The sequence below is a fragment of the Zingiber officinale genome, chromosome 6B (genome assembly GCF_018446385.1).
Source record: "Zingiber officinale cultivar Zhangliang chromosome 6B, Zo_v1.1, whole genome shotgun sequence".
NCBI classification, from domain to species: Eukaryota; Viridiplantae; Streptophyta; class Magnoliopsida; order Zingiberales; family Zingiberaceae; genus Zingiber; species Zingiber officinale.
This window is the reverse complement of record NC_055996.1, coordinates 99,348,645-99,371,845: the sequence shown is the minus strand read 5'-3', so window position 1 is coordinate 99,371,845 and position 23,201 is coordinate 99,348,645. Positions and strand designations below refer to the sequence as shown.

General features: G+C 38.8%; 3 protein-coding genes and 2 non-coding genes across 5 annotated transcripts; 2 read left to right on the top strand and 3 right to left on the bottom strand.

Annotated features, from left to right (window-relative positions):
- The first annotated feature begins 209 nt into the window (after positions 1-209).
- Positions 210-1,693, top strand: LOC121988440 (U-box domain-containing protein 21-like). The gene has a single exon (XM_042541870.1). It carries the CDS (start codon positions 225-227, stop codon positions 1,566-1,568), a length of 1,344 nt encoding a protein of 447 aa, XP_042397804.1. The 5' UTR covers positions 210-224; the 3' UTR covers positions 1,569-1,693.
- Positions 1,694-3,645: 1,952 nt separating this feature from the next.
- Positions 3,646-3,716, bottom strand: TRNAG-CCC. The gene has a single exon. It is a non-coding gene; the product is annotated as a tRNA-Gly (tRNA).
- A 164-nt stretch (positions 3,717-3,880) lies between these two features.
- Positions 3,881-3,951, bottom strand: TRNAG-CCC. The gene has a single exon. It is a non-coding gene; the product is annotated as a tRNA-Gly (tRNA).
- A 1,351-nt stretch (positions 3,952-5,302) lies between these two features.
- LOC121988439 (mitochondrial metalloendopeptidase OMA1-like) lies at positions 5,303-18,974 on the bottom strand. The gene is made up of 3 exons (XM_042541869.1): positions 17,928-18,974; positions 17,698-17,849; positions 5,303-6,029 (listed from the first exon to the last, which is right to left on the bottom strand). Exons 1-3 carry the CDS (start codon positions 18,807-18,809, stop codon positions 5,780-5,782), a joined length of 1,284 nt encoding a protein of 427 aa, XP_042397803.1. The 5' UTR covers positions 18,810-18,974; the 3' UTR covers positions 5,303-5,779.
- Positions 18,975-20,396: 1,422 nt separating this feature from the next.
- LOC121990470 (transcription factor MYB20-like) lies at positions 20,397-21,388 on the top strand. The gene is made up of 3 exons (XM_042544598.1): positions 20,397-20,605; positions 20,679-20,808; positions 20,867-21,388. Exons 1-3 carry the CDS (start codon positions 20,473-20,475, stop codon positions 21,168-21,170), a joined length of 567 nt encoding a protein of 188 aa, XP_042400532.1. The 5' UTR covers positions 20,397-20,472; the 3' UTR covers positions 21,171-21,388.
- Positions 21,389-23,201: the final 1,813 nt, after the last annotated feature.

The window sequence follows — 23,201 nt, the reverse complement described above, 5'->3', positions numbered from 1 at the left end:
TTGAAAAAATAACCAAATTCACGCAACCCGCGTTTACTGCTTGCATGCAAGAAGAGCCTGGCAGTTGACCGACTCATTCCCAACCGACTGGAGTTGGTCAACCTTCGGAAAAGTGAGACGTGAGTCTCTTTTTTGCTATTGGTCTCCGCCGGTTTAGCACGTTCAACCTTCCACGGTCAACGTTCAAATTAATCCGCGAGGTTTCTATATAAAAGCACGCATCGATGGCGAGTCTCTTCCAAGTTCGATTCCTCCTCACTCTTCGGTCACAAATCGAAGGCAAGATTTCTAACTCGATTGCTTCCGCCATGGCTTCGCCCAAGCTCAGCTCAAGACTCGCCTTCAGCGCCCCCCTGCCGCCGCCGGATCTGCCGGTGCCCGCCGCCTTTCGCTGCCCCATCTCGCTCGACCTCATGAAGGACCCAGTCACGCTGCACACCGGCATTACCTACGACCGCCACGGCATCGAGACGTGGCTCGACGCCGGGCACCGCGCCTGCCCCGTCACCAACCAGCCCCTCCTCTCCGACGACCTCGTCCCCAACCACGCGCTCCGCCGGATGATCCAGGCCTGGTGCGTCGCCCACCGGTCGCTGGGCATGGAGCGGATCCCGACGCCAAGGATCCCGGTGGCCCCCGCCCAAGCCTCCGATTTGCTGGCGGACGTCACCTTCGCCGGCCGCCGAGGAGACCGCGCCCGCCTCCGCGAATCTGTCGGGAAAATCAAAGCTTTGGCGAAGGAAAGCGAGCGCAACCGGAGATGCTTGGCAGAGGGCGGCGCCGGCCGCGTCCTCTCCGCCCTCTTCGGCGAATGGGGCGACGAGGAGATCCTCTCCGCATTAGCCTTATTTCTACCCTTGGATCAAGATACGTGTCGGCAGATCGGATCGAACAAGTCGCTCGATTTCGTGGTCTCCTTCCTCAAATCTGGCGATTTCGATGCGGGGCTCAACGCGGCGCTAGTCCTCAAAAACCTAACCTCTTCTCTTCCGCCGGAGCGGATCGAGGTCCTCGCGAGGACGGACGGGCTAATCGAGGCACTGGTGAAGCTAATCGAGAAGCCGATCTCGCCGCGGACCACCAAGGCGGCCCTGGCGGCGGCATTCTACCTGGTCTCGACCCACGAGAGGATCGCGGCTAGGGTTTCGGAATCGGGGATCGTCCCCCTACTACTCGAGATCCTCGTCGACGCCGACAGGAGCACCGCCGAGAAAGCTCTAGCGGTGCTGGACGGCGCTCTGGGCTGCGGCCGCGGCAGGGAGGCGGCGCGCGGCCACGCCCTGGCGGTGCCGGTGCTGGTGAAGAACATGCTGCGGGTGTCGGAGACGGCGACGCAGTTCGCCGTGTCGGCGCTGTGGAAGCTCTGCAAGAGCGAGAGGCAAGGCGAGCGGGCCGCGGAGGCCATCAAAGTCGGGGCCTTCCAGAAGCTTCTCATTCTGCTCCAGGTCGGGTGCTCTGCGCCGACGAAGGAGAAGGTGAGCGAGCTGCTCAGGCTGCTGAACGCGCACAGGGGAGGCTCGGAGTGCACAGAGAGGATGGATTTTGGGGGATTGAAGAAGTCCTTCTAATCGCTAACCCTAGATTGTAGATTGATGATTACACAACATACATTTTGTAGAGAAAAGATAGAACATTGATTGGATTTTTTTTATATATAAAAAAAAATACACACTTGATTCTTCAGTGAATGCAAGCACATTGATCTCAAAACTAAGCTTGTCTGTTCTTGATTGCTCACTGACTTTGCTCCTTGAAATCTTTGAAGATTTTCAGTAAATCTGCATCCATTCTTTTGATTCGCAATTATGCTGAAAATTTTTGTGAGTTTTGACTTGTCAATCATGGAGTTCTAGGGTTGACCTACCTAATCTCATTTTTCAATGACCAAAAATTAGAAGGGTCATTTTTTTCTTCTAAATTATCGAACATTTTGATTTTTTATAAAGGGGCATTTCTTGTTCAATTGTGAATAATTCCTCAATTGCACTCTAGTATTATTCAATTGTGTATATAGGGGTGTAAACAAGTTGAGCCGAGCTTTGAGGTGTTCAAGTTTGTTTGATAAGATAATCGAACCGAGCCGAGCTTAAAATGAACCAAACTTTTGAAATGAGTGTTCAAGCTTGACTTAGTTTATTTTTTATAAGCTCGAGCTTATTTGAAGCTTGGCTTGAACTTGGTTCGTTTAGATGTTATCAAGCTCTCAATTCAAGCTTGGCTTGAGCTTGGTTCGTTTAGATGTTATTAAGCTCTCAATTCATTGTTGAAACTTTTAATTATTTGATTGATTATTAAATTGATAATTTAAATTTATTTATTTATTTATTTTATTTTATTTTATTATTTATTTAATATATTGAAAAGAGTTTTATTAATAAATATGGTTCGTGAACATTGTTCATGAACGTTATTCATAAACGTTGTTCACGAACATTGTTCACGAACGTTGTTCACGAACGTTGTTCACGAACGTTGTTCACGAACGTTAACGAGCTGAACACATATGTATTTAAGTTTGTTTGTTTAACTTAACGAGTTGTTCAAGCTTGTTTGTTTAATTAATCTAATGTATATTGAACGAACATAAACAAGCTCTTACCAAGCCGAACATCAAGCTTATTCACGAACGCTTGGTTCATTTACAACCCTATGTGTATAAAAACTCTTGAGTATTGTTCAATATTATTCTCCAATCTAAATCACCTCACCAGTGTTTCACTTTGATTTTTTACGGGCATCCCACTCCACTATTCATTTGGATATAATTACTCAACTATCTTATAGTATTATTCAATATTATTCTTATTATTTTCCCATCTAAATTTTGAATCGATTAGGCACGTTGTAACAGTTTTGAAATGTTATAGCAACTATAATTTTGTAATTGCTACAACATGAATGCTATATCAGTATATTGAATTCGTATTTTAACAGTTACGTCATAGTTGTTACAACTTGAATGGTAAATAAACAGGTTGAATCTACTTTGTAGCGATTATAAAATCATAATTGTTACAACATAAATATTTTTACACATGTTAAATATGTATTGGAGTTTTGAAACTATCGCTATTACATGTATAGTAGTTACAAAATCCTAATTGTTACAAGTCACTTGACTGATCGAAAATAATAATGCAAACAGTAGTAGAAGACAAGCTAGTCAAGTAATTATACATTGTTAAATAATAAAATAGGATTTTTTTTATTAAAAAAATAGTAAATAAAAATAGGGTGCCCTGTGATTTGGGAAAAAAACTTTGTTTTTTTTTTAAAAAAACTTTTATAGGATTTAGGTCTTTTTGTCTCATTTAAATGATGTTTGGTTAGGTGCAGCTTTCCACCAGGATTTGTTCTCGTTGATGGATGTTGGGTTTGGTGTCTAACTTCATTTTTAGCAAAAAAAAAAAAAAAAAAAAAAAAAAAAAAAAAAAAAAAAATTTTTTTTGATAAAAAAATAATAATAATAAATAAAAGTAGGGTGCTCTTTGGTTTGTGTAAAAAAAAACTTTTATAGGATTTAGGTGTTAGTGTCTAATTTAAATGGTGTTTGGTTAGTGTAGCTTTCCACGAGGATTTGTTCCCGTTGATTAATGTTTGGTTTGGTGTCTAACTTCATTTTTATTTTTAGCAAAAACAAAAGATTGCGCATCCGGGGAATCGAACCCCGGTCAGTACCGTGGGAGGGTACTATGATACCACTACACCAGATGCGCTCTTGTTGGGTTTGCCTATCCACAATCTATCTGTTATATAGAATCAACCACGTAATTTAAATGCTGTTTGGTTAGGTTCAGCTTTCCGTGAGGATTTGTTCTCGTTGATGAACGTTTGGTTTGGTGACTTAACTTCATTTTAATTTTTAGAAAAAATAAAAAATTGCGCATCCGGGGAATCGAACCCCGGTCAGTACCGTGGGAGGGTACTATGATACCACTACACCAGATGCGCTCTTGTTAGGTCTGCCTATCCATAATCTATGTGATATATAGTATCAACCAAGTTAAGAAACTATTTTCTAGTGACTTAGAACTTGCTAAATAAAGGAAAATATTTTTTTAACCGACTCATTTAGTGTTCTATTAAAAAATTCCTTAAATTAACTAATTCAAATATTCAGTTTTTTGAATTGTCTAATTTGACCATAGAATAAATCTAGAAATATAAATGAAAACGATCCAACCATTTAAAGTCTTAGGGAGCGTTTTGTTAAATGATGAGAATGACTATGGGTATGGGTTGATAGTAGGATGGAATGAGAATAGGAATAGAAATGAAACCGATCAAGTTATATGGGTTAGATTGATTCCCATAAATCTAGTAATCATTCCCAAAATGTCATTCCTAAATTCATAATTCAAATATTATCTTTTACTATCATTACATTCTCTCATTCACAAACCCATCAACCAAATACCCCCTTAAAATAAAGGCTTTTGAAACATGAACCACGAGTTGTGACCGCTCCCATGGTCGTTGATGCACCATCATTCTACTAGTTCAGAGCTGCTTTTGTTCATGGCTTGTTGTAGCATTACTAACGTATTTGGATACGTTTCTTTGCTTTGAAACGTTGACCGGACAGGAATGCCAGTAACCGATGTAGGAGATTATGATATGATCTATAATGAAAAATAAAACGTTGACTAATTCAAATTAGGGGTGGCTACGAATCATATATTAGGCTTTTAGAAACGTTGACTTAAAGGTGCCGGTCCAAAATACATCGGGAACCCATCTAAGATCGAGGAGAAATGCACCAGCTGGTCCTAGTCTACTTGCAAGTTCAATATTCTAATCGAATTCAAACTCAAACTCAAGTTGAATATGATTAGTAAGCATGATAAAGCATTCAAATCCTATTGAAAATTACTTTTATTATTTCATTGGGCTTTGTATATATTTTATTTTTTAAGTTATATCATATATTTAACTTAGACAAACTAATTTTAGAGGAGATCAATCTAACTCTAAAAATTTACAAATGATCATCAAAATGAATCAAGAAGCTTTTGTAGTAAACGGCCCATCAACCCAACGTTCTTAGATCAATTACTCAATAAGAAAAGTTTATTCATTAATTCATTAAAACTAGGACTTAATACGTAGATGTATGAGAAATTAAAAAAACTACACCATCATCCCGAAGGCTGATCTTTGTATCTATTTCAAAGCTAGAGAATGTGAATTCTACAACTAGATTGTTGAAATAATGAGATATCGATAATTGGAGGTGATCAGTGGTATGCATCAAAAAACCAAGCAGACCAAAACAAAATTAAAGATATTAAAAATCACCAAAGAAATTTAACGCATTTATTTATTCTTAATATTGTCAGCTAACTAATTAAGGAAGCTAACTAATTACAAATGCAAGTTTTTAGTATGAAATCCACACTATGTACTAAATTTGGCAAGTTTTAAAGGTAGTACAAGATTTAAAAAAATAAACAAAAAACACAGGCTGTGTTAGATTTATTTGTTTCCCTTGAACATTTATTTCACAACAGGATTCACAGCTTATTTCATCTCTCTCTCAACAAAATCAGCTGAATCGCTGCTTGTCAACTAATAATTTGACCATCCAAATATTCATGTAGATTTAACTCCAGCAAAATGGCATGAGCTGAAACTTCACACGAGGAAACCTGTGGCAGATTCTAAAGGTGTTTTTATCAAGGAGGTGACCTTGACCTTTACAAATATTCTAAACACTAGGTGGATCTCAATGGAACTAAGAGTAATTTCTTTGTGGTATTTGTACCTGGAAAGAGCAGCGCTACAAGAAACCTTCAATTCCACGGCCGGCCATGGTTTCTCTGTAGATAGAAAGTGCTTCCTCCATCACATTAGCTTGAGACAGCAATTGTGCCCTCTTTTTGCTGGATGGATGGGTTGAGAGGTAATCTTTCCATGCAGAGTCGCCAGTGAGTTTGCCCAGTTTCTCGTAAACTTGTGGTGCAATGCGTGGATCACATCCAGCAGCGGCAAGCAGCAATAGTCCAATGTAATCTGCCTCCATTTCCATCCTAGTGAACAGTTCATTTATTACACAACTACAGCGTTGCTTTGCTTATGGCCATGATGCAACTAGAAAGAGAAGGGGAATTCATGAACTTTCAGAAGACAATTAACTGGATAGGTAACTTTGGGATAACCTATTTTTTGTTTTTAAGTCTGTCTAACTCTAAATGATTTTGTTATCCTATCATCTATGTGTAAGCGTATCAATATAGAAACCCAAATTACAATTTCTCTTAGAAGCAAAATCCATCAAGCAATCATACTTCAGGGGAAACTAAGCAAGTAATTGAATTGTAAGTGTTGAACTATGCAAAACAAGCAGCATAAGACACAACACTACTTGAAGGAAACAACTTTTGTGACTGAACCAGGAATTGCTGGATTATCCAGAATTTTCTGTCTTCACTTAAATCAGTTAAAGTCTCAACTAAGTTTCTCGTGCACTATTTCTAATGGATCTCAACAAAGGTGGTTTTACCTAGAAGTGAGCAAAAGTTCGGTTAAACCGAATTAATCGACTGAACTGACCAAATTTAAAAGTTCAGTTCGGTTATTTTGAAAATTCAGTTTTCTTTAATATTGGTTATTTCAGTTAATTCGATTCGATTTCGATTTTAAAACTCCTAATTCGATTAAACCAAATAAGCTAGACCTTAAATCCCTAAACCGGGAAAATGTAAGTTCCTAATTCCGAATAGAAAGTTAAAATCGAATAGAAATGTATAATTGTTGAAAAGTTCAGTTAATTTGCTCAAAAATCAAATTAACCGATATTTTATTGGTTTGATTTATTTGGTTTTTGTTGAAAAGTTTGGTCGGTTCGAAGAAAGTTCGGTTTGTTCAGTTGCGGTTAAATCGGCTTGGTTAGTTCAGTTTTGAACTGATTCCTCAGCCCAAGTTTCACCAACTCAGCTAGATTCCAAATATATCTCAATATATATTCAAAGGATTATAACAATTCAAATTAGTTATCACCAAATTTCAGTAAACATTTTCCTTTAATCTTTTGCCAAAGTATTAGAGTTACTAGGTGTTAGAAGCAGTGGATTCAGTTCCGTCCACACTAATTCTTTTAGGTTTAGAGGTTTATCTACGAGTCCTATATATACTATGAAATAGTATATCTTGGGAGTAACATAATATAATATAATATTTCTCCTCCCCAAACTTAACACCTTTCTTTTAATCCAAAATGGTATCATACACACACAATTTAGGTGATCTAATAAAATCCCTGTCTTTGTATCTTTAATGTCAAGTCCACTCCTAAGCTCAATAGCCTTCAAAAATCTATTTACTTTTTAGTACTAATTCTTGTTGGCCGGCATCTTCAAGGTACGTATATATGGTCAATTAGAACACTGGGATCAAATGATAGCACAGTTTGAGCTCTATGTTCAGCTTGGGTAATCAGCAAAGGAAACTTCCTAGATGCACGGCACGGACTATGGTAGCAAAAGATGGAATCCGCCACGTAGCAGCCCTACATGATCGGCCCCGCGACAATATGTGAGGAGGTAAATCCAGTACGGGGAGGGTTTTTTTTCTTCCATTTTGCCGAGATTCAAACTCTTGCCTTATGGTAGCAACTCTGCCCTGTACTAGCCAACTCAACCCTGCCCCGGGGGCCTTGGATGCATGGACTAGCTACTAAACGAAGTTGACAAAAAATGGAGATAATTGACAATGCAAAACTAGCCACCATTGCAGCACATGTAGAAACCAAACCCTAGTCCTGAATGGAATCAGATTCAAAATGAAGATTTTGTTCCAAAGTAGCGGTAATTGTAGTGGTAATATGGAAAAGAATTTTGTGAGAAAATAAAATAATTCAAGAAAATAGAAAAAATGAATAATGCACAAAAAAAAAATAGTTGAAGAAAATAAATTGAGATTAATTTAAGATTAACGAGTTCCCAATAAAAGAAAACTAATTGAAAAATCTTCAAGATAAGCACATTCATAACAACTTTTGAATGAGTTTTCTCATTTGATAATTTGAAGTCAATTAGCATTTTCGATTTTGATAATACTTAGAGAATAATTATAATCTCAATTAGAGTCAAGTTTATGAAAGAAGCCATCCTGATTACTATAATATACATCTTTGAATTAATATAAATTTTAATTGTATTCTTTGTATGAGAGTTGTTCCTCCTGAGTGAAATTCAAGTCCTTGTTTGTCTTGTGTCACATCAAATGGTCACTAGTATTTCTAAGACGGAGAAAACTATGCAATCAATTTCTCTTATTGAGGGTACCTATTTTGTTTTTAAAAAATCTAATGTGTATAGCCTCTTTGGAGTTATTCAAATTTCTACCTAGGCTTTATTTGCCTGCTGAAAAATAATTTATTTGTAGAAAATATTTTTAGATCAACTTTTCATGAAAAATAATAGATAATTTTTCTATTATTTGCATGTGATAATAACATATGTTGAAAAAGATTTTTTTTTTTTATTTGGAAGTTAAAGGATACAACAACAACAATAACCAAGCCTTTTCCTATTAGGTGAGGGCGGCTGTATGAATCCTTTTACGCCATTGAGCTCTAGCTCCTATTATATCATCATCTATATTTAAATAAATTTTATCTTGTTTTATTATTGCTAACCAAGTCTTTTTTGATCTTCCTCTTCCTCGTTTAATATGTCTGTTTATCATAGTTTCACATCGCCTAACTGACGCATTTATTGGTCGTCTAAGTACATGTCCGTATCATCTTAAACGTGTCTCTCGAAATTTTTCCTCAATAGATACAACTCCGACTTTCTCTCTAATGCTCTCATTTCTTATTTTGTCCATCCTCGTATGTCCACACATCCACCTTAACATCCTCATCTCTGCAACTCTCATCTTCTGCTCATGTGCTCGAGTTATACCTCAACATTCAGCTCCATATAACATATCAGGTCTAACTGCGGTTTTATAGAATTTACCTTTAAGTTTAAGAAGTACTTTACGGTCACATAAAACACTCGACGCTCCCCTCCATTTCACCCATCCTGCTTGTATTCTATGTAAGACATCTCTCTCAATCCTTCCATCATTTTGCAAAAATGATCCTAAATATTTAAATCTCTCGGTTCCGAACAACTCATTCTCTCCTATCTTAACAATTGTTTCATTACTTCTAATATTGCTAAACTTAAATTCCATATATTCTGTCTTTAATCTACTAAGCTTAAACCTTTCCCTTCTAGTGTTTCCCTCCAAGATTCTAGTTTAGCATTTACTCCTTCACGTGTCTCATCTATCAAAATAATATCATCTGCAAATAACATGCACCACGGTACTGTGTCTCGAATATCCGCAGTGAGTTCGTCCATAATTAATGTAAAAAGATAGGGACTTAGAACTGATCCTTGATATAACCCTATCTTTATTGGAAATGCTTCAGTTACTTCGCCTGAAGTCTTTACTTTGGTCGTTACATCTGTTGGAACCCCAAGGTTGTTTTGATGTGATCAATAAGTTAAGTTAAGTCCTGTGTGTTTCTAACTTTGTGTCTAAGTGTGCAGGAGCTTAGGAGCACAGGTAGTCGAGCGGAAGACGCAGCTAGCGAGAAGGACGACATGCGGTGCGTCCGAGGGACGAGGCACTGCGGAAGAGTATGCCGACCGACAAGAAGGAAGCGTGCGGTGGTTCCGAGGGACGAGAAGCCGAAGCGGAAGACTGCTCAGGGAGCAAGAGACGCAGCTAGCGAGAAGGTCAGCACGGGGTGCGACCGAGGGACGAGGACTGCGGATGAGTACGCTAGCGGGCGAGAAGGAAACACGCGGCGATTCCGAGGGACGAGAAGCCGGAGCGAAAGTCTGTTCGAGAAGACCGGAACTTGGGTTCGGGTGAACCCTATTCCGGATGGCAGAGATCACCCAAGTGAGTGAAGACTCGGTCTGAGGCGAACGGAGCCGGAGCAGAAGACCCAGGCGGAAAAAAGTCAACGGGGTTGACTTTTCCCTCCGGGGCGCCCGGAGTTAACTTTTTCACAGGATCGAGTTTTGACTCGATCTGAACGTTGGGGTATAAAATGTATCCCTCCCGAGCGCCCGGAACCCTTCGGGGCGCCCCAACCAAGGCTATAATATAGCCTTGGTCCAGAAGCTTTTCAACAACTCAAGCAATTCATTCTTTCTACACTTGTACGCTTTATTAGTAGTTGAGCTTCTGTTTTCTGCGCTTCATCGTTGTAAGAGGCTTCTTCGCCTGAAGGAGTTTTTAGTGCGACATCTTTCTTGGATTAACAACCTCCTCGGTTGTAACCAAGTTAAATCTTGTGAGTCTCGTCTTTCTGTTTTATTTATTTACTCTTTATATGCAAGTGTCAGTTTAAGAAGTCGAGAAAGGTTTGTGCTTTATTTTTGCAGGCTATTTAATCCCCTTCTAGCCGGCCGCCGCGATCCTACAAGTGGTATCAGAGCCAAGATGCTTTAAGAGGACTAACCGCCAATCGAAGCAAAGATAATGGCCGGACCAAGCATCTACCCATCGAAATTCGAAAGGGAATTCGCTAGCTGGAAAAAGCGAATGCAGGTATTCTTTAAAACTGATTTCAATTTAATGTTAATTATGGAATTCGATTTTACAGCACCGGAAGGTAAGGAAAAACACCACTGGACGAAAAAGGTGCAGACCGACTACGTGGTAAACGACAAAGCTGAGTATCATCTACTAACCATTCTTCCGCCATAAGAAGTCAACCGGATCGACAACTACGACTCCGCGAAGGAACTTTGGGAGAAGTTCCTTGAACTGCACGAAAGAACGTCCGAAGCAAAACTCGCAAAATGGGATCTACTCCGCAGCCAGCTCACCAGCCTGCAACTTGGGGAAGACGAGACAATTGCCTATCTGCACTCGAGAATCAAAGAGATCATCACCGGACCGTCGAATCTTGGAGAAAAGGTAAGTAACCGAGATTCGCTAAGGTACGCGTTAAATTCTTTTCCAAGAAATTCAAAATGGGCGTCACTAGTAGATGTCTTTTATATTTCAAAAGACTTAGAAAAAATTTCATTAGAAGAATTCTTTTTTACATTTAAAGTGTACGAATCAAGATGTGCAGGTACGAAGGAGCCCAAGAACAACGTCACCCTCAAAGCATCAAGAGACGAACCTGAGTCGGAGTCTTCTCTCGACGACGAGGAAATGGTAATGATGGTAAGACGGTTTAAAAAACTTTGTAAATCTAGAACCTCTAACCATCCGTAGGGTAAAAAGAAAAGGATGATCCGCTGCTACCACTGCGACGAAGAAGGACACGTCAAGAACAACTGCCCCAAGCTAAAGAACAAGGACAAGGAAAAAAGCAAGAAGCCTGTCCAAAAGCGCAGGGCATTAAAAGCGACGTGGGACGATATGTCGTTCGAATCGGAAGTCGAAGCCTTCTCCGGACTTGCACTAATGGCAAGTCATCAAGACGACGACTACGAGTCAAGCTCTTTCGAAATGAGCATCGAGAGTATCGATGAAGGGGGAGCCACGTTGGAAGAAAGCAGCAGTTCAGGGGAAGATACGGATAACGAGATCGACAAGGTAATTGAGGTACGATCTCTTCCTCCCGATAAACTTTTTAAGTTTGTTAAGTTGCTAACTGCAAATTAGAAAAAGAAATTAAGAATTTAAAAATAATATTAGCTAAATCTTGCCCTTTAGAAGAATTAGATAAAGTTAAATTAGAAAATGAGAAATTGAAATCAGAAAATGAAAATTTGAAATTTAAGTAGATAACTTGAAAAATCGTGCATGGTTATCTAATACAAATTTTAGAAAGTTTAATAATTTAAATTGGTATTATAGATATCACAAGGGATAAATTAGGAATATTTCAAGAAAATATGTCCCTAAGAAATTTTTTGTTAATCCAGTAGGCTGGAACATATATTGGATTCCCAAATTTTGCTTAACCTAAATTTTAATCAAAATTAGCGCTTTCAGCGAGAAAATTAAACAATAAATTTCTTTATGAGGCTTTGTCTAAGGAAGTGGTTGTTGCTCTAATAACCAAGAAGGTCTAGTGCCTCGCCACGACCTGGAAGCCAAAATACCGAAATTAAATGTTTAATTAACTTTCTGATAAAGTATTAAAATTAGAATTTAATAATGCTTTAAAAAGTCTATTAAACATTTTTCAAAATTTTTTTTTTTTTACTTAGAATTTTTTTTTAAAAAAAATCTGAAATTAAACATTTTTTTGATTAAATTTTTACTTAGAAATTTTTGTTGCAAAATTTCCTAAGTCAGAATTTCTTAGTTTTTTTTTTTTTTTTTTGAGTTTTTTCTTAAGAAAAAATTTTCTTACCTAAAATTTTTTAAACTTAGAATATTTTTGCTGAAAATTATTGCAAAATCTTTAACTTAGAATTTATTTTAGAAAATTAGAAATTTTTTAAAAAAAACCCTTAGATTTTTTTTCGGACCCCAATTTTTTATGTGATCAAAGGGGGAGAAGGAAAAATATAAGTCTAAAGGGAGGTAGACCCAACAAATTAACAAATTAAATTTTCTATATTTTTGCACTTTATTGCAAAATTAGTTAGTTTAATTTTTATGTCTATTTTTACCCTATCTTAACTTGGGTTGCTCACATCAAAAAGGGGGAGATTTTTGGAACCCCAAGGTTATTTTGGTGTGATCAACAAATTAAGTTAGGTCCTGTGTGTTTCTAACCTTATGTCTAAGTGTGTAGGAGCTTAGGAGCACAGGTAGTCGAGCGGAAGACGTAGCTAGCGAGAAGGACGGCACGCGGTGCGTCCGAGGGACGAGGCGCTGCGGAAGAATACGCCGGCGGACGAGAAGGAAGCGTGCGGTAGTTCCGAGGGACGAGAAGCCGGAGCGGAAGACTGCTCGGGGAGCAAGAGACGCAGCTAGCGAGAAGGTCGGCACGGGGTGTGACTGAGGGACAAAGACTGCGGATGAGTACGCTGGCGGACGAGAAGGAAACATGCGGCGATTTCGAGGGACGAGAAGCCGGAGCGGAAGCCTGCTCGAGAAGACCGGAACTTGGGTTCAGGTGAGCCCTATTCCAGATGGCAGAGATCACCCAAGTGAGCGGAAGACTCGGTCTAAGGCGAATGGAGCCGGAGCAGAAGACCCAAGCGGAAAAAAGTCAACGGGGTTGACTTTTCCCTTCGGGGTGCCCGGAGCCCTCCGGGCCGCCTAGAACCCTTCCGAGCGCCCGGAGTTGACTTTTTCACAGGATCGAGTTTTGACTCGATCTGAACGTTGGGGAATAAAATTTATCCCCTCGGGCGCCCGGAACCCTTCGGAGCGCCTCGACCAAGGCTATAAATATAGCCCTGGTCTAGAAGTTTTTCAACAACTCAAGCAATTCATTCTTTCTACACTTGTACGCTTTATTAGTAGTTGAGCTTCTATTTTCTGCGCTTCATCGTTGTAAGAGGCTTCTCCGTCTGTAGGAGTTTTTAGTGCGACATCTTCCTTGGATTAACAACCTCCCCAGTTGTAACCAAGTCAAATCTTGTGAGTCTCGTCTTTCTGTTTTATTTATTTACTCTTTATATGCAAGTGTCAGTTTAAGAAGTCGAGAAAGGTTTGTGCTTTATTTTTGCAGACTATTCAACCCCCTTCTAGTCGGCCGCCGCGATCCTACAATATCCTCATACATATCCTTAATTAGTTCAATATATGTTACGTTAACACCTCTCTTTTCTAAAATTCTCAATATAATTTCTCTTGAGACTCTATCATAAACTTTTTCTAAGTCAATGAATACCATCTGTAGATCTTGTTTTTGCTCCTGATATTTTTCAATTAATTGTCTAAGAAGAAGTATAGCGACCTTCCAGGCATTAACCCAAATTGATTTTTTGTCACTCTGGTCTCCTTATTTAATTTTTTTCTATTACTTTTTCCCAAAGTTTCATAGTATGACTCAGTAGTTTAATATCTCTATAGTTTGCACAATTTTGTATGTCTCCTATGTTCTTATATAAGGGAACTAGAGTACTTATCCTCCATTGATCAGACATTTTTTTCGTTTTTAATATCATGTTAAATAATTTTGTAAATCATTCAATACCTTGTTTCCCTAAGCACTTCCATACCTCTATCGGAATATCATCTGATCCAATGACTTTTCTATTGTGCATCTCATTTAAAGTTTGTTTTACTTCTGAAGTTTGAATTCTACGATAAAAATTAAAATTTCTATGCTCATTTGACCTACTTAAATTACCTAAGTTAAGTTGGTCACCTAAACCTTCATTAAAAAGTTGATGAAAATACTTCTTCTACCGCTCTTTTATTTCTCCATCATTTACTAATACCCTATTACATTCATCTTTAATATATTTTATTTGGCTAAGATCTCTTGTTTTCCTTTCTCTCACTTTAGTTATTCTATAAATGTCTCTTTCTCCTTCTTTTGTATCCAATTTTTGATATAACCGTTCAAAAGTTTCATTTTTTGCTTCACTCACTACTTTCTTAGCTTCTTTCTTGGCTATTGTATATTTTTTTAAGTTTTCCTCATTCTTACAAATATATAATTCCTTATAAGTTATTCGTTTTTCCTTCACTTTCTCTTGTACTTTTTCATTCTACCACCAAGATTCTTTACTTAATGGTGCATGTCCCTTTGACTCACCGAGTACACTCTTAGCTACTATTTTCAACTTTGATATCATCTTATCCCATGTTGTATTAGAGTCATCGCATATTTCACCTAATGCTTGTACTTCTACCTTCTCCTTAAATATATTTTGCTTCACATCCTTTAACTTCCACCACTTAATTTTAGAAATTGTATATATTTTCTTTTTATTGATACTATGTTTGACGCATATATCCAACACTACTACCCTATGTTGGGTAGTTAAGCTTTTTCCAGGGATGATTTTGCAATCTTTACAAATCTTTCTATCCTTCTTCCTAACCATAAGAAAGTCAATTTGCGATTTATTATTCCCACTTTTGAATATGACTAAGTGTTCTTCTCTTTTCTTAAAAAATGTATTAGCTAATATAAGGTCATATGCTATCGCAAAATCTAATATAGTTTTCTCTTCCTTATTCCTCGTTCCAAACCCATAACTCTCATGTACTTTCTCATATTCCTCATTTTTCACTCCGACATGCCCATTTAGATCACCTCCTATTAAAATCATTTCATTGGTGGAATATTTTGTAATATTTCATCTAAGTCCTCCCAAAACCTTGATTTGGTAGCATCATCTAATCCTATTTGTGGTGCATATACGCTAATTATATTTATAATTTCTTTCGCCACTATTATCTTAAGGGCTATAATTCTATCATCTTTTCTAACTACTCCTACAACTTCATCCTTTAACAAACTATCGACAATAATACACACTCCATTTCTTGCTTTACTCTTTCCAGTATACCATAACTTAAAACCCGAGTTCTCCATCATTTTTGCCTTCTCGCCTGTCCATTTGGTCTCTTGTACACACAAAATACTTATTCTTCTCCTAATCATCATATCTACTACCTACATTGATTTACTAGTGAAAGTTCCTATGTTCCATGTTCCAAGTTTTAGATTATTAGTTTTGTTGTCATATTTGTTCTTATCCAACCTATAGTGTGAGAACTCTTGCTTATTTAACACTACACCCAAGTTCTCATGGAGATGTAGCGATCCTTGCTGAGACGTTACAGTCGAACGCCGTAACACAAACTCTTACATATTTAGCACTACACCCGAGTTCTGGAGATGTAACGGTCCTTGCCGAGACGTTACAATCGGACCCTGCAATGCGTTCCTTTCGGGGAACAACCTAGCATTAGCACAATAGTTTAATGAATTCATTCATTGAGGTTAAAGGATGAGAAACAAAATATATTCAAGGAGAAGGTAGGAGAACAAGCATTGGGTGAAATATACGGTGATTCTAATATAACATGGGATAAGATGGTACCAAAGTTGAAAATAGTAGCTAAGAGTGTACTCGGTGAGTCAAAGGGACATGCACCACTAAATTAGGAATTTTGATGGTGGAATGAGAAAGTACAAAAGAAAGTGAAGGACAACGAATAGTTTATAAGGAATTATATATTTGTAAGAACGAGGAAAACTTAAAAAAAATATACAATAGCCAAGAAATAAGCTAAGAGAGTAGTGAATGAAGCAAAGAATGAAACTTTTGAATAATTATATCAAAATTGGATACAAAAGATGGAGAAAGAGACATTTATAAAATAGTTACAGTGAGAGAAAGGAAGACAAGAAATTTTATCCAAATAAAATGTATTAAAGATGAATGTAATAGGATACTAGTAAACGAGGGAGAAATAAAAGAGCGGTGGAAGAGATATTTTCATCAACTTTTTAATTAATGTTTAGGTGATCAACTTAACTTAGGTAATTTAAATAGGTCAAATGAGCATAGATATAATGAGACAATTGTTAAAATAGGAGACGACAAGTTGCCTGGAATCGAGAGGTTTAGATATTTAGGAATATTTTTGTAAAATGATGGAGGGATTGAGAGAGATGTCTTACATAGAATATAAGCAAAATGGTTGAAATGGAAAAAAGCGTTGAGTGTTTTATGTGACCGTAAAGTACCTTTAAAACTTAAAGTAAAATTCTACAAAGTCGCAATTAGACCTGCTATGTAATATGGAGCTGAATGTTGGGCTATGACTCGAGCACATAAACAGAAGATGAGAGTTGCAGAGATGAGGATGTTAAGGTGGATGTGTGAATAGACGAGAATGAACAGAATAAGAAATGAGAGCATTAGAAAGAAAGTCGGAATTGCATCTATTGAGGGAAAACTCCGAAAGATACATTTAAGATGGTACAGGCATATACTTAGACGACCACTAAATGCTCCAATTAGGCAAAACTATGACAAACACGCATATCAAACGAGAAAGAGGAGGAAGACCAAAATGGACTTGGTTAGCCACGATAAACCAAGATAAACTTTATTTAAATATAGATGATGGTATGGTTAGAGATAGAGCTTAATGACATAAAAGGATCCATATAGCCGACCCCACCTAGTGGATAAGGCTTGGTTGTTGTTGTTTGGTATTTGGTGTATACAGAGGTAGGGTAGGTCAGGTGAGTCGTCAGACCTACCTTATACACAGGTAGGGTAGGTCAGGTGAGTCGTCAGACCTACCTGACCCATTCATCTAGCTTGATCAATCTATCCGCCTAAGTCGCACACATGAGCTCCAACATTTAACAGTCTTTTCCCTAAATGAAAAGCTCAGTTTTTCATTGTTTAACAGAACCCTAAACGTTATCTAGGCAATCAAAAGGCCACCATAAGGAACAGCTGAGCTTGGGTTTAAATGAAGATTTTTGTATCCATTAACTATCATACCATCAGTGTTAAGCCCCATCTAGTTTGGCATCCAGGTATTATTATCTTTTTCCTTTCTTTTTTTATGCATATCATTAACACTCAACATGATTACAATCCTAGATGTTCCCTCATGGTATATCCCTTCAAGAAACCTTTCAATTTGATATACATTATTCGACAGTGACCCAATCAGTATAGGCGATAACTTCATTCTGACAGTAGATCGCTATTCTCTCTATAAACATTCAGCTTGAAGCAGAATCAATCCTAAGCTAGTTGTCCCAAGTGAAAACACATCTTGCAGATTAATCAAGTAGACATATGTAAACACCATTCATGTAGTAATTGAGATGAGATCACATACCTGCGTGAGAAAGGTAATCTAAGGAGAAGATTTGACATTGCATTGACAAGGTCAGGCATTGCAAAGAATTGAAGAATGATCAACTGCAATATGGCAAACCACAGGTTTTTCGTGATCATTTCAGCAGAGTGCCGAGCAACAGCGTGGCCAACCTACAATTAAATCGGCTTATGAAAAATATCAACTTGGATCCCAAATGGCACTCAATTCCAAAATCAAGAGAGGAAGACCTCGTGCCCAATGACGGTAGCAATCTCGGCATCGCTCTTGAAATGATCAAGCAATCCAGTGAAAACAACAATCTTTCCACCCGGAAGGCAGAAGGCGTTAATGGCATTGTCTCTGACCACCAGAACCTCCCAATTGAGCCCCTCCAAGTGTTTGGTTGCTGACTGAACTCCTGTGTCCTCGCCCTTCTTCCTGCTATGGTGGATCCATTGGTCATCAAGAATCTCATCCTCGTGGCTCCACTTGCCCTCTTCCCTCTCGCTCAGGGCCCAGATAGACTCCTGTGTCTTTCCCGGCGTATCAAACTCCGGCCGGGTGCTCACCGCGGCATACTCAGGGTCGCTATATTGTTGCTCGTCGTGGCGCAGCCCCCGTTTGAGCGCCTGGATGATGTCCTTCGAGACGAGCCGCACGCGGACACTGTCCGGGTGGAGGGCGGGCAGGATCTTACCGCGGAACCCCAACTTGAGCTTCTCGAACTCCGACTCGCCGAGCTGGCGCTCGAGGGAGGGGGAGATGAGCACGAAGTGACGCCGCTTTGTGTAGGGAACGGTCTCGAGGTTGCCGTAGTAGATCGAGACGACGGAGACTCCGCCGACAACAACGACGACGAGAATGGCGCGCGGGTTTTGGTACCACCGGGGCTTTCGGCGGAAGTGCTGAACCTGGGGGGTGGAGACGTAGTAGTACGACCGTCTGACGATGGCGGAGAAGGGGGGAGGCGACGAGAAGGGTTTCGCCGGGGAGAGAAAAGACGAGGAGGGAGCACAGGATGAGGAGGATCGGGGAGGAAACGGGTTCGAGAATTTGGATCTGATCTTGGAGGAGACGCGGTATACGAAAGAGGGAACAAGCGAGGACTTCGCCCGCCGGAAAAAACTCATAGCGGAGGTTGCGGCGGATGCAGCAGAAGAAAAAAAAAAGGCGGAGGAGCGACCGCACAGGCCCGATGGCTGGCGAAGTAGAAGAAGCGGATCGGCGACCGCCGCTGCGAGGTGGGAGTAGAAAGCAGAAGCCCGTGGACGAGTCTGGAATCTGCTGACGTCATCAGTGCTTAATTTTTATATAATTGAAATCTCCGCCGTTGATGTAATTAATTATTGCTATAATAGAAATAATTTCGAAAATAAAAATTAAAAAATTCTAATAAAAAACGCTTGCCGTGCCCTCTTTTATATTAAAAGAATGCCCGTATAATATTTGATAATAATATCAAACACTAATTATGTTATTTTACGGATGAAATGGAACTCTCTTTTCACAAAATAAGATTTTTATTTCGGTAAATTAGAAAAAAATCTTCAATCATAATGTTAACTTTGCATATAATTCCGATGTCCAAAAAATTTTATTTCCACTCCTTGCATGCAAATTATTACTTGTTTCAACTCCCTCATGCAAATATTGATACCTAAATTACCCCTCAGATTTTTTAGGTACAAAAAATTCAAAATTGAGTACAAAAAGTCCAAAAACGAGTATAATTCTTCTTAAAGTCAGTACTTTATATTAAAAATCGAGTATATTTTCTATCAAAATTGTCCCTCTTATTTTTAGGTATAAAAGTCTAAAAATAAGTATAATTCTTGTTAAATTCAGCACTTTACACTATAATCTAATATTCTATACTAGGATCTAGTATATTTTCTATCGAAATTAACTCTCATATTTTTCGGTACAATAGTCTAAAAATGAGTATAATTCCTATTAAATTCAACACATTAAATTAAAATTGAGTATATTTTCAGGTGAAAAAAAAAAGCGTACTCAATTTGATAGAAAATATACTAGATTCTAATTTAATATACTAAATTTAAGAAGATTTATACTGATTTTTGAACTTTTTGTACCTAAAAATATCATGGACAATTAGATAAATATGTTTGACTGAAGAGTGAAAACAAAGATTTTAATGAATGAAGACTGCATGCAAAGATTTATTTACCAATGAAGACTGCATGTAAATTTTCCCTTTTTATTTTACTCAAAAATAATTGAATCTGGACGGGCAACTCAAAAGGAACTCTACTACCAACCCAGTGATTTAACGGCACTCAGTGTAGCACATCAAATGGCCAGTGGATATGATGCAGTCTAGTATAAATTCAATTTTTGGTGGAGTCAGCTACACGTCGTATCGCCATCTTCTTTTCTTTTGCACATTCAGCGAAAAGCTAATCGGCAGTACTTTCTTTTGCTCAAGTTATACTTTCATAATTAATCAAGGCTTTCACAGGTCGATTCTTAATTTTCTTCAGCCTCTGCTCTCCAGCTTGCCATCGAAGCATGCATATATATCGATCCATCACTCCCTCTCCAAATGCTAAATCCTCATCGACAGAATTAACCTTTATTCCGCAATTGTTAAAAGTAGTTAGCGAATTAGGTACGACACGTGTGCATGAGATCCCGAGTTGAAACCGTGGCCCATGGAGTCATCATCATCGCTATAAAAGGAAAGGCGAAGGCGATCGGCAATGGCCTCTTCTTCTTCCCCCTTCCTCTGCTCTCTCATCTCCTCGCTAGGCCGGCTCTAACCGGCAAGACATGGGAAGGCAGCCTTGCTGTGACAAAGTAGGACTGAAGAAGGGGCCATGGACGGCGGAAGAAGACAGGAAGCTCGTCAATTTCATCCTCACCAACGGCCATTGCTGCTGGAGGACTGTCCCCAAGCTCGCAGGTCCTCCTGATCGATCTTCTCTAAAGATTTGTCTTTTGATTTCATGTTTTTGTTTACAATTAAAATCGTCCAGGGCTTCTGAGGTGTGGAAAGAGTTGCAGGCTCAGGTGGACCAATTACCTCAGGCCTGACCTCAAGCGAGGACTGCTTTCGGAAGCAGAGGAAAAATTGGTCATCGATCTCCACTCTCAGCTGGGAAACAGGTTGACCGTATAATTGTTGTGGATTACTTAAAACTTGCTTGATTGGATTCCTCGTCAGGTGGTCCAAGATCGCGTCGAATCTTCCCGGGAGGACGGACAACGAGATCAAGAACCACTGGAACACCCACATCAAGAAGAAGCTGGGGAAGCTGGGGATCGACCCCTCGACTCATAGGCCTTTCACAGCCGCCGCCGCAGCCGCGAGTAATGAAAGCGATGAGGCTGGTTCCGACGTAGCGTCGCCTGGCTTCTGCATTGACGAGGTGCCCATGGTTCATGAAGACGAGATCGTACAGTTTCCGTGCATGGAGTGGCCGGAGGAGGATGAGCTGAGTGGGTGGGACTGCACCATATATCCCTGATCAGGAAGCAGCTGCAGCAGTGTCGAGGATCTTCGGATCGGGAATTCATGGAGATTTCAGCTTTTTCTAGTTAGTTTTGTGATTGCGTATAGAAATAAAGAGGAAGCAGATTGAAGGAGAGATCTTGTTTTTTTTTAAAAAATTATTATTGTGCAGGAGGTTTTGGAGTGTCCAGGTCATGCATGACGTAATCTGTTATGACTTCAGGGTTTCTCTTCTGACTCTTCTAGTTTCGTTGACCGCGCTTCTTTTTTACGTTGCTGTAAAAGCAAACGGGCAAACAGCTAGGTCAGTTAAGAAAATAAAATCATATATATAACTTTTTTTTAAAAAAATATGGATATAATTTATTTTTTTGTAATTAAGATATCATCTAATTAATCTCGAGATGATAGTTCCGTCCTATGAAAATTTTTAATCGAAAAGTGTAGATAGCTCCTATGTCACAAGTAATTTGAATTTCTCAGATATAATATTTTATGTGTTAGATTCGAATCCTTATTGTTTTAAGAGGTGTCTTGCAGTTTATTATCGAACCAAAACGTCGAGAGAAAAATGTTAGTTTGATGCGTTAGGTCATCTCCAATGGAGCGTGAGGTTTCTAATTTTCTCCTTCCTAAATTTTTACCGATAAAAATAAGGAGGTGGTTCAAAATTTCAAATGTTCCTCTAGTTAACTGACAAGTGATTAGAGGATGAAAAGAATTTTTTTTTCCGTGTCGTCAAATACAAAGATAAAATCTATCATTACCTTAAGAACTTGAAAATTTGATCCCATGACAAAGTTTGCACTCTTGTAGGTCCATGCATGAACATCAATAATTGTGAAACAATATAAACTCACAAAAGTACTTTCAAATTTTTAATATGGTACTAAAATCTTATTTACAATTCATTTCCTTATATATATGCTATTGCTCCTCCCTTTCAAATAGTGGAGACCCACCCTGAAAAAGCTGCTATATCCAACAGAAGATTCCACCGAACGTCGGAAGAACGACCTCCAAATTGCATGCCATTCTTGTGCATACATGATTTAATTTGTCAACAGGGCAGTAAGCACAAATTCTAAGAAAATGACTTCAGACTCACATCATCAATCAATCACCAAACAAAGTCAAAGTAATTAAGCAGATCGATCGCAGACTTGTTCGAGAACTAGCTAATTAAGAAGACTCTATACGTCGTCAGTGCAAGTCAGTATCACTACATTAATGGCATCCAAAGAGAAGGTAAAAGCCTCTTTATTTATGAGCTAGCTTAATTGTTCCGAGCAGTTGGACTACGTACGTCATGGTTGAGTCAGCGATGACAGAGGCAGCTAGCCAAGGGAAGGGAAGGGAAGGGAAGGGAAGGGAGGAGGACCAGTGAGGCACCCAAACGACACTGCAGAGGCCACTGCACGCCGAGCAATCCACTTAACCAGTGCTGCTCGAATGAGATTAGTGAAAACTGAAAAAGGCCGCAGCGCATGCAGCACACATTCCGCTGCCCCCCACAAACTAACTGGCAACGATGACCTGCTTTACTTCTTATCTGGGTCTTAACTTTGGAACTCCAAGGAAGGAAGGAAGGAAGGAGGAGAAAAAGATAAAGGATAAATTTATCTGAAAATGGCTGGTGAAGGGGCAATGATTGCCGACCTACTTAGTGAAGTGGATGATGAGGAAGGGAGACTTTTGGGAGTTAACGTACAGTGAAGGATTTGAAGCTGATGCATTGATGATGAGGTTATGAAGCTAGCTAGCTTTCGGCTTGAAAATAATTTTTTAATTGTTTCTTAAATAATTAAACTATTTCAAGCAAAAATAAATGTATAACTTGTATCCAAACTATATGTAAGATATGAATGACTAGCTAGTAAAATAAATCCACTCGATAGAAAAGCCTTAACATAAATAAATTATTGAGTACACTAAAATCACATACAAGAATTAATGCAACATAATGAATCAATATGCTTGATTATAATTTATGTAATATATATATATATATATATATATCCTGTCCGAATGCTGAATCAACGGACAC